The sequence below is a fragment of the Malaclemys terrapin genome, chromosome 1 (genome assembly GCF_027887155.1).
Source record: "Malaclemys terrapin pileata isolate rMalTer1 chromosome 1, rMalTer1.hap1, whole genome shotgun sequence".
Lineage (NCBI taxonomy): Eukaryota > Metazoa > Chordata > Testudines > Emydidae > Malaclemys > Malaclemys terrapin.
In genome coordinates this window covers 159,128,333-159,141,378 of record NC_071505.1, presented here as the reverse complement: position 1 = coordinate 159,141,378, position 13,046 = coordinate 159,128,333, and the positions used below count along the sequence as shown (strand labels likewise).

The 13,046-nt window shown below is 39.0% G+C and overlaps 1 protein-coding gene across 3 annotated transcripts in view; it reads right to left on the bottom strand.

Moving 5' to 3' along the window:
- Nucleotides 1–3,884: 3,884 nt before the first annotated feature.
- The window catches only part of ALCAM (activated leukocyte cell adhesion molecule), a 161,526-nt gene continuing 152,364 nt past the window's right edge, over nucleotides 3,885–13,046 (bottom strand). For 2 of the 3 annotated variants that reach the window (XM_054045299.1, XM_054045316.1), the window contains 2 exons: nucleotides 8,769–8,879; nucleotides 3,885–5,692 (listed from right to left, as the gene is read on the bottom strand). In XM_054045299.1, coding sequence (XP_053901274.1) covers nucleotides 8,792–8,879 — 88 coding nt within the window. In that variant the 3' untranslated portion in view covers nucleotides 3,885–5,692; nucleotides 8,769–8,791. Of the gene's footprint in view, nucleotides 5,693–5,751; nucleotides 7,200–8,768; nucleotides 8,880–13,046 lie in introns of those variants that run through there. The other variant, XM_054045307.1, reaches the window with a different exon arrangement.

Genomic DNA, 13,046 nt, shown 5'->3' with positions numbered 1-13,046 from the left:
TACCAGGTAAGTGGCCATTCTTTGGCAGGGAAGGAGATGGGGCAAAAAGAAAATCTACATCTTACTAAAGAAACAGTTTCCTTTCACGTAGTCTGCTTGCCACCTTGCTCCCAGATGGAAATGCTTTTCAAAGGGGGACAGGACTATAAAAAGATGGAGCAAATACCTCAAAGGACCCCTCCCTCTCTCTCTCTCTCCATGCCCATCACATTCACCGCACCTGAAGAGACAAAGGAAACAGCCATTGGAGTTTGGGGGAGGGGTCCTGATCTAAAGGGCATGATCAGTAAGACTGCTGAAAGCACATGGTGCTTGGCTTTGAATCTTAGTTTTTATTAAAAAGAAGAACAGGAGTACTTGTGGCACCTTAGAGACTAACAAATTTATTAGAGCATAAGCTTTCGTGGACTACAGCCCACTTCTTCGGATGCATAGTGGGCTGTAGTCCACGAAAGCTTATGCTCTAATAAATTTGTTAGTCTCTAAGGTGCCACAAGTACTCCTGTTCTTCTTTTTGCGGATACAGACTAACACGGCTGTTACTCTGAAACTAGTTTTTATTAAGTTAGGCACCAGTAAGCATTTTATCTTTATTTTTCTTGTAACCATTTCTGACTTTTATGCCTCCTTACCTGTACTCACTTAGCATCTCTCTTTATAGTTAATAAACTTGTTTTACTGTTTTATCTAATCCAGTGTGTTCAAGTTGAATTGTCCAGGTAACCCTATTTGGGATAGCAAGTTTTGTGCATACTATTCCCTTAAAGGAGTATCGGACTCAATAGATCTGGGCAGTACAGGATATAGTTTCTGGGGGGAAATCTGGGAGTGTGTTGGGATCTCACCCTGTGGTCATTTTAATGCTAGCAAGAGCCAAGACGTGGCTGGCTGGCTGCAGCACACAGAGATATAGCTGGGAGTGACTTCCATGCTGGAGGCTACAGAAGCAAGGCAATGCAAAGGGCATCCCAGGTCACAAGGCAGGGGTGACACAGCTACTCATAGGTCTGAATTGTACCCTGATATGTTACACTAAGTGGGTTGTGTGCTGGACTGTTCTTTCCTTCAGGCTGTGAAGCATCCTGCATCTTCTTTGCGGTGCTCTGCACCCTTCTATATTCCCCTTTTCTGGGCAGTAAATCACCAGTGGAACCGTATCTACTTTTCCTATCTGTCCCCTGCCCCCTAACACTGGTTTGCTGAATGAGCTTCCTCTCTCTCTACTCCCCATATGCAGCCCACCCACTGCGAGGTTTGTGGCTATAATCTAGGCCAGGAGTAGGCAACCTATGGCACGGGTGCCGAAGGCAGCACAGGAGCTGATTTTCAGTGGCACTCACACTGCCCAGGTTCCGGCCACCTGTCCAGTGGGCTCTGCATTTTAATTTAATTTTAAATGAAGTTTCTTAAACATTTTAAAAATCTTATTTACTTTACATACAACAATAGTTTAGTTATATATTACAGATTTATAGAAAGAGATCTTCTAAAAACGTTAAAATGTATTACTGGCATGTGAAACCTTAAATTAGAGTGAATAAATGAAGACTCGGCACACCACTTCTGAAAGGTTGCCGACCCCTGATTTAGGGGATGTCTCCTCTTGCTAGGGTAAGTCAGCACCGTTCCACACTGGTGCTGTGTTGATTTACACCAGCTGCAGCTCTGGGTCTTAATCTTTCGCTTTTCTAAAAGAAGGTGGGAGTCCTCAAGGCTACACAACAGAATAATAAAAGCACATATTGAGACTGAAAAGGTGAGTTTAGCTGCCTGTCATGCACCTTAGCAAGCTGGAACAAGTTATGTATCAGCAGCCTTTACATCTGTGTGCAAGGATGTGTTGGCTTTCTTGTAACATCAGTTGATTTGCAGAGCCAGGAAACTGCAAAGTCCCAGGTCTGATGTCGATGGTTTGCACCAAACTCCAAAACCATTCCGTGACACTGGCTGAAACAAGGTATTTCATGCGTATAACTGATAACCTCAGCTAGAATAATTATATACATACAGCCTCTTAAATGTTAGCTAACAGGCTTCAGGGGGTAGTGTTACAAGTAAATCAGAGATTTAAGTGGATCAGTCAGCAATTGGGGATATTAAGTGGATTTGTGACACTTCCTGGAGGAATTTTGGTCTAAGACCAATGAATGAATGACATTTATACATTATAATAATTTTAATATTTCATAATATTAAATTAACAATCCCAATATAGTTTTAAACACTAATTGCCACTACACACACACTATATTCATTTTATGTAATTGTTTCAAAACTCAGTAGAAGAGAAATTTCCTGTCCAAGAAGATGCAATACATCCTGGGTAAGTAAAGAGTAGTATTGGGGCTGTGCTTTTGTCACTATAGTAAGTCTGGAAATAAGATATACCATAACAAATAGGGAATAGATATTTTTATTTGTATTTCCTACATGTGCATGTATTGGTTACCTGGACCCCTGCTGTTTCAGCTGAAAATTTATTCCTTATCTCACAGCAGCCTTGGTTGCTATAGATTGTGGCTTTGTGTTTGTCTGATAGATAAATGACTAGGAAACTCATGTTGGATTAGAAAGTCTAAACAAAGCCTGTGGGTTAAGATAGATACACAAAGGGTGAAGTGAATACCCAGAGATGGGCACAAGCAAGCATTAGACCATAGATATACTACACCCTTAGCACCTTAAAAAAAAAAGTCAAAGGGCAGAATCTACTATAATTTTCTACTGCGTTTTTTTGTGTGTGAAATTACTCCTCCCCATCTCCCCCCATTCAAAAGAGCAGACTTTTAACCACTACATAAATTTCTGCCTCAATCTTTTATTGGTGGTGATTGCAGAACTGGTCCTACTGAACAATCAGTTAAACTGGAGAACATAGTCCAGTGCCTTAATCGCAAGACCACCCATTTCCTGTATGACCTTGGTCAGAGTGTTTAATCTCTCTCTCTGCCTCAATTCCTCATAGTTGAAATGTGGATAATAGTTCCTTTCTCCCTCACTTTGTCTGCTTTAATCTATTCAGCATGTAAGCAGGGACTTGTACTGTAGGTAATAATCACAATAACTGAGATCAAATGAATTCATTTGGAGCAGTTGATCTGTAACTGACAGACCTGGGCCCTCATGGCCCATAATTGCAATTCTTTCTGGAGGCCAAACCTGATTTCCTCACCCTGCAAAATGTAAACCATACATAAGTTTACATGTAAGGTGCCCATATGTCTCAATGATGGGTACTTAATACTTGTACTCATGTTCTGCATAGTGTGATAAGATTTGATTCTTGGACAGATCCCAGCACCTGTGTGGAACCCCACTGATTTCCGAGATTACTCACAAGAGTAAAGTTACATGCATGCTTAAGAACTCGTAGGATCAGGGTCTTTCCTCACATTCAGAAGTGTTCCTTTGAACTGAAATGTCAGACAAGCAGGTGAATTCATACTTCAGTTTTATTATCTTTTAGGCATGGATTGAAACATTCATTTTTTTTTTTTTTTTTGCACTGGTGGTTCCTGAAACATGCCTGAAGTGAATGTTGAACAGGGAAAAATCTGTCTCCTAGAGCTGAAGAGTTAAACTGGATGAGAGATGTAGCAGAATTTCAAAAGGTGAGGTTTTTATTCCTTTTTCACAATTGTGGGTGTAGAAAATGAGTGATTATTTTTTAAATCTTCCTTGTTTTTTTCCCAAGACAATGGTAAATATTTTTCAACCCATTCCCTATACTTAGTTTTGAAGGTTTCTTCTCAAAATATAGAGAATTACAATAAACTTCTGTCATTTATCACATACTTAAAGCCATTACAACTTTTTTCTAGTCTCTCCCACTGCATTTCAGTTGGCAGTGGTGTTCTCACACCAAAATAAAAAAAAAATGTATATAAAGTACCTTTTTTGTGTGTTCACGTTTTATTTTGGAAAACAGGTTTAAAAATTTTAGAATTTTTTTAACAAAATTCTAAAAAAAAAAAAAAAAAAGGAAAAAATCACAGTATTTACAGAGATAACAATGGCTTAGCCATGCAAAACAAACAACTTTGGTTTTTTCCCCACCCCTTTTACTTTGGTTTAAATGTTGACCAAGATTTTTTTTCCCTTTGCCAAATAAAACATTAACAAATCAAAGTTTAGAGGCATATAACAGGATTTCCCCCTTAATATTTTATACAGCATAGAGTTTATAGGACATTTTATGTATTTAATCCATGCCAATGCACTACAGGAAGCTTTTATTAAGACATCAGTCACTACCGCCCAGACATTTAACATTTTACAAATTTACAAGTAACAGTGTTTTTTCTAAATAATGTAAAAGTGGCAAAACGTTTCCTAATTTCCATTTCTTTAATTTATTTTTACTAACTTTTTTTGCCAAACAGTCTATAAAAACTTACTTCCCCCCCCCCCGGATCATAAATTTAAAAATGGAAATCTGATGTTCTGCTTACTCTCTGTACTTATTTTCCTCCCATGATCAGAATTGTCTATTACGTTCTCCCAGAAACTACACTTCTGTTTAAGAGTACTGAGATGGAACTTCTGAGTTTTTACAGTTTTCTATTGGCCATCTACCCAAAAATTGTTTCCTTTTACATCATCATTCTAAAAATTTCCTCAAGCATAAAACACGTTTATAAAGTTAAACTTGAATGTAACTAAAGATACGTAGACATTTCATTGTTACAATTATATGCACTGTTTGATAAATTATGTACCAGGTAAAAACACTTAAAATTATCTCAAGGTGCATTCAATATCTGTAGCGTAGTTAACAAAAACACACAAAAAATATATATATATTCTATTTTTGTGGAAAAATGCAGCTTTGATATGACCACTGTTTTAAAAAAATCTCCAATTCTGACTGTTATCTTTTTGAAATGAAGAAAAGGTACAGTACTTTAAGGCAGTGGATAACTAAAAGGACTTAAAACCAATTCAAAATTACAGTGTTGCTCTCTGTCCTCAGTCTGATTGTAGATACTCAACTTTTTTCCAAACTGCTATCAAGAACACGTGTGATTCACTCACTCAAAAAAGGATTACTAGCAGCAATCTGTACACAGGCTAACAAGAATTTTGTAGTAAATTCTTTGCTAGACTCCCGAGCTTATTTTTGGAAACAATCTATGCCCTTTTCTAGTCAGTTAGATGTTTGTTTTTACTTTCATGAACCCTTTAGTGCACTTTTGTCATAGGTGGCTCCATCTCTCTCCACGGTGATTTCAAGACTAGAAAAAGGAGCTTGCTCTATCCCCATAACACAACCTTACATTTTAGATCTCTGCTCTACGAAAGCAGATAGCAATCAGAATTAGAAATGTACCTGCTCAAAGGGTGTCCTAAAAACAAATTGAAATAAAAACATTACACCATACATCAGATTAACAGCAACTCCCAGAACAAAGCCTTACAGTGTATAAAAATAGCTACGTAAAAAATTTACATAAAGGCAAACAAAAAGAACTCTTCAGTGCAGACATTTACAAAAACAAACAGAACACAACATGGTGACCTACTATCTTGGCTGATGCCAAATTAGTTTTTTTTTTTAAACTTGAGATAATTGCATCTAAAATCCTTTGAAAACTTGGTAGAATGATCTGTTCAATACTTGAACCATGAATAACTGTCACTTCTTTGTATAGGTTTTGAATACAATCCACGTTCATGCTTCTATACGTATTCTCTGAAAATGTGAAAAATAGTCAGTTAAACTAGGTAACTGGCAAAATTATCATAATTAGACAAGAGTTTTAATAGCCTTTATTTAACTGCAAAATAAATGTCACCAGAAAATATTACAAACTTGTTATAAATTACATCACAAAAAGATGTCCATTGCTGATGAATCAATAAATGCATTCTCCAAATCATGAATTTAATAAGGCGCTCATGTTTATATAACACATCAGATTTGAAGGAACCCAAAACAATACATACACTACCAAGGGCTAATTTCATTCATCACTAATGTACAGTCAACGCTGTAGATGTGGCAGCTACTACAGTGTCCAGCACCATTACACAAAACATTAGAGCAGGAAGTGAACCATGTCTTTCCCATATGAAATTACAGTGCGAATTTTAGGGATTCAAATTTCACCATTTTACATCAGAACGGCCATACTGGGTCAAACTAATGGTCCATCTAGCCCACTCTCCTATCTTCCAACAGTGGTGGATGCCAGGTGCTTCAGAGGGAATGAACAGAGCAGGCAATCATTGAGTGATCCATCCCCTGTCATAAATTCCTAGCTAGGGACACCGGGAGCATTTTCCCAGAAATTTGTAATTTAGGGACTAATTTTTTGATATTTCTACAATTTTTACAAGGAAAATGGAGAAACTTCCTTCTTGGACAAAATGAACTCAATTGGGCAAAATTCATCTCACCAGAGTCCTCTCCTTCCACATAGTCTAGGCCTGATGAACTTCTAACACTAAGGGTATGTCTACACTGCAATTGGAAGGTATGACTGCAGCTGCTGATCTAGCTAGATGGAAGCTAGCTCAAGATCCTGGGGTTGTACTGAGGGAGGTCACCCATACTGCTGTGGCTCCACTCTGAGCTTGCTTTGGTCTAGCTCAGACATGCCTACAGGAGCTGCCACCATACCTCCTGATTGCAGTGTCAGACATTCTCTAAGGCTGAGGGAAACAGGACCACTCCACCACCTCTGAAGGCCTTAAATCTCTTATGCTCAGAATCCTAATGTGTTCTTCTTAAGCCTTCACAGCTATAGCAGATTAACATAAAGTACCATAGTATCTTTTGGGCTGGCGTTTGCAGCCAGCAAAATAATCCCTAAACAATCACTTAGTGGAGGGTGGAATGCCACCCTGTGGCATTGTGAGGAATCCATAGAGGGGCTCTCTTCCTTCCCATTTTACTTTGGGTCCAGATATCTGCAATATGAGAGAGCATCTTTCTTAATACGGTTAGCAGGGCAAAGGTAGATAGGAGTAATTTTGCAGCTAGGGACTCGTGGGCGGGGGGAGGCAGTTAGAGCAGATTTTTCAAGGAAGTTCCAGTAGGGTTTGGAAGCGAAGGTGCTTGTCATTTGCAGGTGAAGGCAGGAGAGACCAGTAGCTAGCTGGAAGTGGGAAGGAGAGGGTAACTGCTTGTAGCTTTCTCCCATCGCTCAATCTCCTGCTGTTGGACATTCCTTTCCTCCTACCAGTGTACTCTAGGACTGCAGAATTTCAAGGGTATGAGCCATTAAAAGAGCAGAGCAAGAGTCCCATAACCCCCACCCCCAAAAAAGTTGAAAGCAACCTCCCACCCCACACTCTCCCTACCTGAATGATGAACTCTGGCACAGCAAACTCTACGGAGGACTTTTGCAACAAACTTTAATATATCAATGACTAGAACACTATTGCACAATAAATAGGGACATTCCTGACAATAATAGTAGTAGACGTTTGTTTATATGGACTGTCTGATCACTCTGGGTGTCTCACAGATCTTTGATTCATTTGGGTATCTGTGGCAAGAAAAGTTGTCTTGTGGTTTATGCTCCGGTTAGAGGCAAGACTGTATGAATAACTGAAACATTCAGATCCAGCATTTTCAAGATCTTATATTTTCCCCCTAAAGTACCCTCCTATCCCCATCTTATTGAAACAAGAAACCTGGTGTAATAATTTTACAATCTCTACACCAAATTTTCAAGAGTGACCAATGATTTTGTTCCTCTCCATTTTTGGCTTTGCAGCTTGACACTTTAAAGAGGGATGACAAAGGATGGGTGCACAGCACTTTCTGAACCTGGGTGTTTTTAAGGTTTCTCAAATTGAACGCTCAAAAGTGGAGACAAATTAAAAAAAACTAATTTAGAAACTGAGTAAATTTGATAATTTAATAAGAAAGCTTATCTTTTGACTGCTTACTTCCCTAATTTAAAGAACATTGGAAACTGATTTCTACCCTCTTTACCCTGGCCTTCCACAATGTGTGTGCTAAATGACATCACTGTTCAGAAAGATGGTGTAAGCCCCAGCCTGTGACATTAAAAGAGGAGGACAGAGGCAGCAGTGGGGGCTGCATCTGACTACAGGATGATGCTGTTGGTTTGTTGTAGTACCACTGTATTCATTGCAGTTTGGATTCCGTGGGTTGTCCTGCAGCGTCTGTTTTATACAGAAGAGGGGAAATCTCCACTTCTCTTGCACCGTCATGGCACAATGACTACATCCCACATGAGGCTAGTAATAGTATGTGATTTTACGGTAAGAACTTCTTACCTCTTGAACGTATTGTTTTGAGCCCACCAAAAACTAAATTTTTACCTATAGTGAATAGAACTAAACGTTCTCCTTTGAGTATACATCATATAATTATTTATAATTAAAACTTCCCTGAGTGCATGAGCTCAAATGCATGCGATAGTTTGTTTCTGAATATCAGAATCCTTTTGCATTTCTTTTAATGTGTGTGCACGTGCTCTATTAAAAATCCATAGCTGCTGTGGGTCTTGCTCCCCCTCTCCCTATATCACAAGAATACAAATAATTCCTATTGCCTTTAGCAAGAGTACTTATATTCTGAAAGGGGAGAACAAAGCTTCATAATTTCATAGTGCTCACTAGATCATCTCTCAACTCTGAGGTCCTAGATTGACTAAAGATTTGATCATCTCATTCCAGAAGCAGAGGCTCTCCAGCCCTTGAACTGAAAGAGAACCTCCTTCTGCTGTACAGGATATATGATACACAGGTAAACAGTTCTGATTCTATTTTCCAAAGTTCACATCATTTACCTGGAATGACTGACATTTGTCTTTTAAGCTTCAGGTTTGTGATTGTTTTCTTCTAGCTTTTTATTTTCCTCTATATTTCCAAGGTCTTTGTTTACATGTTTTGATGGTGTCCTACAAGAAAAAAAATCAGTGTCTCATTTGCATGTCTATAGCATTTTGTTCATATTAATATACAGTGTGTCTGTCTCTCTCTGCAAAGAAAAAAATCATAAGAATTCAATTACCAGCACAATGAGACGAGAAACATTTGCATGACTATGAATATACCAATAAGCATTGCAGTAGGACTACATATACATATATTAGTAACAATGGAACTTATACATTGCAAGAGAGCCCAGGATCATTCTGTTTACTGAGGCTAAGCTGGTTGTGCACACGTGTATTTTTTTGACAAATTAATTCCCTAGGTTTTCTGCTTGTTTAAGGGTTTTGCCCACAGGCATATTAAATGCAGCAGTGTGGCTAAGACATCTTTATCAACACAACAATCTTTTTGTGTGTTCACATAAAATGAGCTTTTGGAGCTAAGCAGAAGTCAATGATAACTTCTGAGATTGAAAACCATTTTGGATACCACCTAGATTTTATTTGTTTCAGTGCACAAAGCATTTTTTCTGGATCTCTGCTAGTTATGACTGACAATTTTTGGATAGACAAGAGACTGTAAATGTGGTCGGGGGGAGAAAGAGGTATGCCTCATTTAAAATAGCAGGTCTGCTTTAATGTAAGCTGTGAAGATGAATTAGTGAGTTAAGTGCTTAGTTTAGTTTAGTTTAGCAGAATAACCCCACAAGCCCTGAATTTAATGTGAGAAACCTCACCATCAGCCAAGGTGAAAGATTGCTGCAATGGTGTGATAACATTTTAAAAGCCACAACTTTTAAAATGTAAATGGCCAGATGTATTTGAGTGAGACACTAAATCCCTTGTGTCAAAGCAGCTTATCATATACACATTTTCTCTGTGATAATTTGTTTCCTCTATAGAAGTAGTATAGTATCTGTTGTGACAGATTTATGCATATGCTCACCACAGCTTCAGGGTAAAGAACTGAAGTGACATTGACTTGCAAACTACAACGATGGCACAAGTTACCAGGACAATATGGCATGTCACATTGGTGCTAGTCAGCATATACCCCTCTAAAATCAATGGCTTTATTTTTGCTAATGGGGTGTGGCTGTGCAAAGACATTAACTTTATCTAGCAGCGTAGGTGAACACTGCAAATGGCCTTAGTTTAAGTGACCTTGAAAAGTATAAAGGGCTATGGTTTAGTCAAGTCCTGATCCAAATGAGTCAGGGAAAAACATTTCCCAGTGGCTTACAACCGTCTCCCAAATCTCAGCTATGGCTGAAATGCTGCTACTGGAAGTGCCAATTCCCCAGCATGGGAAGTGGGCAGCAGACCTGATACATCAGGTCAAGCAAGAGGGACACAGGATGATGGACCTGAAGTCTAAATATTTGATTGGATGTTTGAAATTGCAATAGCTGTCTATCTGTTTTAAGGTAGAAGATTACATTGGCTAGTATATTTTAATACTTGAAGTTACTTTAGCCTTTTTACCACTTTCTTTCAACTATGTTGTCTAATGGTATTGCTAGTGTGGTCTCTCTGTGCATGAACTAATTCTGTTAGCACAAAGATCAAGTCTCTGCTTCACGATCACTGGTTATGCCAAAACTGAACCATGTTGATTAGCACATGGATCTGAGCACTCCCATAGTAAAGCCCTATCTGTGTTACTGGGTCCTCACTGTTTCGGCATAAGCCTGTGTGTATCTCGGGGCTTATCCTATGGTTCTTTGTTCTCAAATGCTGTAGGGTTCTTTCCTTATCAAATATGGAAGAAGTTGTCTATCCTTTGGGGGTGGGGGGGGGGAGGGGAGAGGGAGAGCATTAGAAAAATACTGAAGAACTAGCATATGAGTGATTTCATCTGTCCTCCAAACCCAGATCAGAGGGTTTTCTTTGTGGCTTATACTGATAGGTAGAAATTAAAGCTAAAATTTAAGATCCTGGGTTAACTGTGCAGCACAGACATACCCATAGACAACTGTCAGTCATTTAAACGTTGGGATTATATCACAAAGTAACTTGTTACACCCTTTGTAAGTCTCTGCTGGGCAGTTATTTTCATTCTCTTTGAATATCTCAAAGCCAGAGAGGACTGATCCACACAGAGGACAATGAGAGACAGTGAAAGAAACCAAACAAGAAGAAAAATTAATAGTGACAGTGGTTGAATTTCTCTCATGATCCTAAATTTTTTTTGCAAATATCTCTCTAATCCACAGTAAGAGAAGAAAGCCAAAGTTGTTCTCTTTGGATGGATCATACGGATTTTGCTTGTCATCTGAATAACAACTCAGGAGCATGTCTCTTTCTTAACACTGGGTTACAAAAATAGAGAGATTGAGGGTAGGGATGAGAGACTAAAAGAATTTGGAGTCTCGTGGGAGAAGAATGTGCTGAGCAGATCATTACAGACTATAACCCCCGAGGGCCTTTTCAGTGATGAGACCAGGCTTTCTCAAAAGGGGTACCACAAATGCAGAAAAGGACAAGTTGACAGGAAAACTACTGTTTCTGCCAGGGAACGTGACTGTGCCAGAGAGAGGCTTATTTTTTCATTGGCTATTAAAATTTGAACAATTCGTGAGCTGTATTTCAAATGTGACATGTTAGACTTGAGAGAATGAACCATAGCAATGGAGAGAGATGCAGAATTACTATAAAACCCACAAAGACTGTCTCCACATACCCAGAATTTACAGAGCCCAAAACAGATTGTATCTCCTGTGAGCTGCTGCTTAAGTTTGGAGGGCTTTGTATCTGCCATTATCATCTGCTTAGGTTAAAGTTGTTCTATTGTACAAATCATAGAAGTTGCTGTAATGATCCAATTGGTGTTGGAATAATTTTGTTTAAAAAATAAAACTTGTGTTATATGTAAGGATTGAATATCACATACCTCTTCCTCAGGCCTTCTATTTTGGGTGACTACGCCACCTGTATGAGTGGCCAGATTTTCAGAGGGGCTGAGGATGCATCACCTTCACAGAAGTTAAGATATAGCCCACATCAATGCAATGAGAACTGCACGTGCTCAGCCCCTCTGAAAACCAGGCCACTTAGTTAGAAGCTTACACATGGATTTAGAACATTTAAATTTGAAGACTTAACTATGTTGGTGTAGCCATGTTGGTTCCAGAATATGGTGGTCCACAAGAGTTCTGTGGAACTCAAAAGCTTTTCTTTCACCAACAGAAGTTGGTCCAATAAAATATATTACCTCACCCACCTTGTCAAGACTTAGCCTCTGCCAACATTGTCATAGTTGAAGTCTCAGTGATCTCACTACAAGATTTGCTCAACAATAGGGATTTTGGTGAAAAATTTCCACTGTTGACACCAGTGCAGTTCTACAGCAGGCAATGCTTGTGTAACTGCCAGCATATTTAACACTGTTTACATGACCTTGTTAAAACAGAGGAGCCTTGTTGCATGGAGGTTCTCAGCAGTATGAGGAGTGCTGAACCTGCAGCTCTAGGCTAGCAGGGTGAGCATGCAGAAGTTTCCTAGACACAGCCTGAGTTTATAACCAGTTCATGATTCAGCTACATTGCACAAAAAAAAAAAAAAAAAACAACAACAAACCAGCAGCCTGCCTGAGTCCAGGTCAACTGACTTAAGTTCATGCTTTGGCCCTGAAAATCAGAGTGTAGCTGTTCCAGGTCAGCCTGGGCTCTGAAACCTGGGAAGGGAGAAGAGTATCCGAGCCCAACTGGAACAGCTACACTGCTATTTTCAGTCCTGTATCACAAGGTAGATCAGTTGACCCAGGATCTAAGACTCACTATCACAGGTTTTTTGTTTCATGTCAACTACACTGGGGAAAAATAATTTACAATCTAGTCAATACTGTTAGTCACCATGGTAGCTAACTGCATTGCCTTTGCCAGCTTCCTTGGAGAGTATAAAATTGTTTTTTTTTTTTTTTTGTAACCATGTTGTAACTTATTTTTTGCAGTATAGACAGAACCCCTTATATTATGTATGTAGAAGACTAGCTAGTCCTCTACAGTGGAGCTTCTGAGTCTCCATTACCCTAAGTGCTGCCGTCTCCCCCTGCTAGAGCAGTAGGGGATATAGAAATGCACACTTTCCCAGAATTCATTCCTAACAATCACAATTGGGCCGCATGGATGTACAAAGAGAGATGACACGTTAATATATTGTGAAAAAACAGGTGACTACTTGTCTGAACCA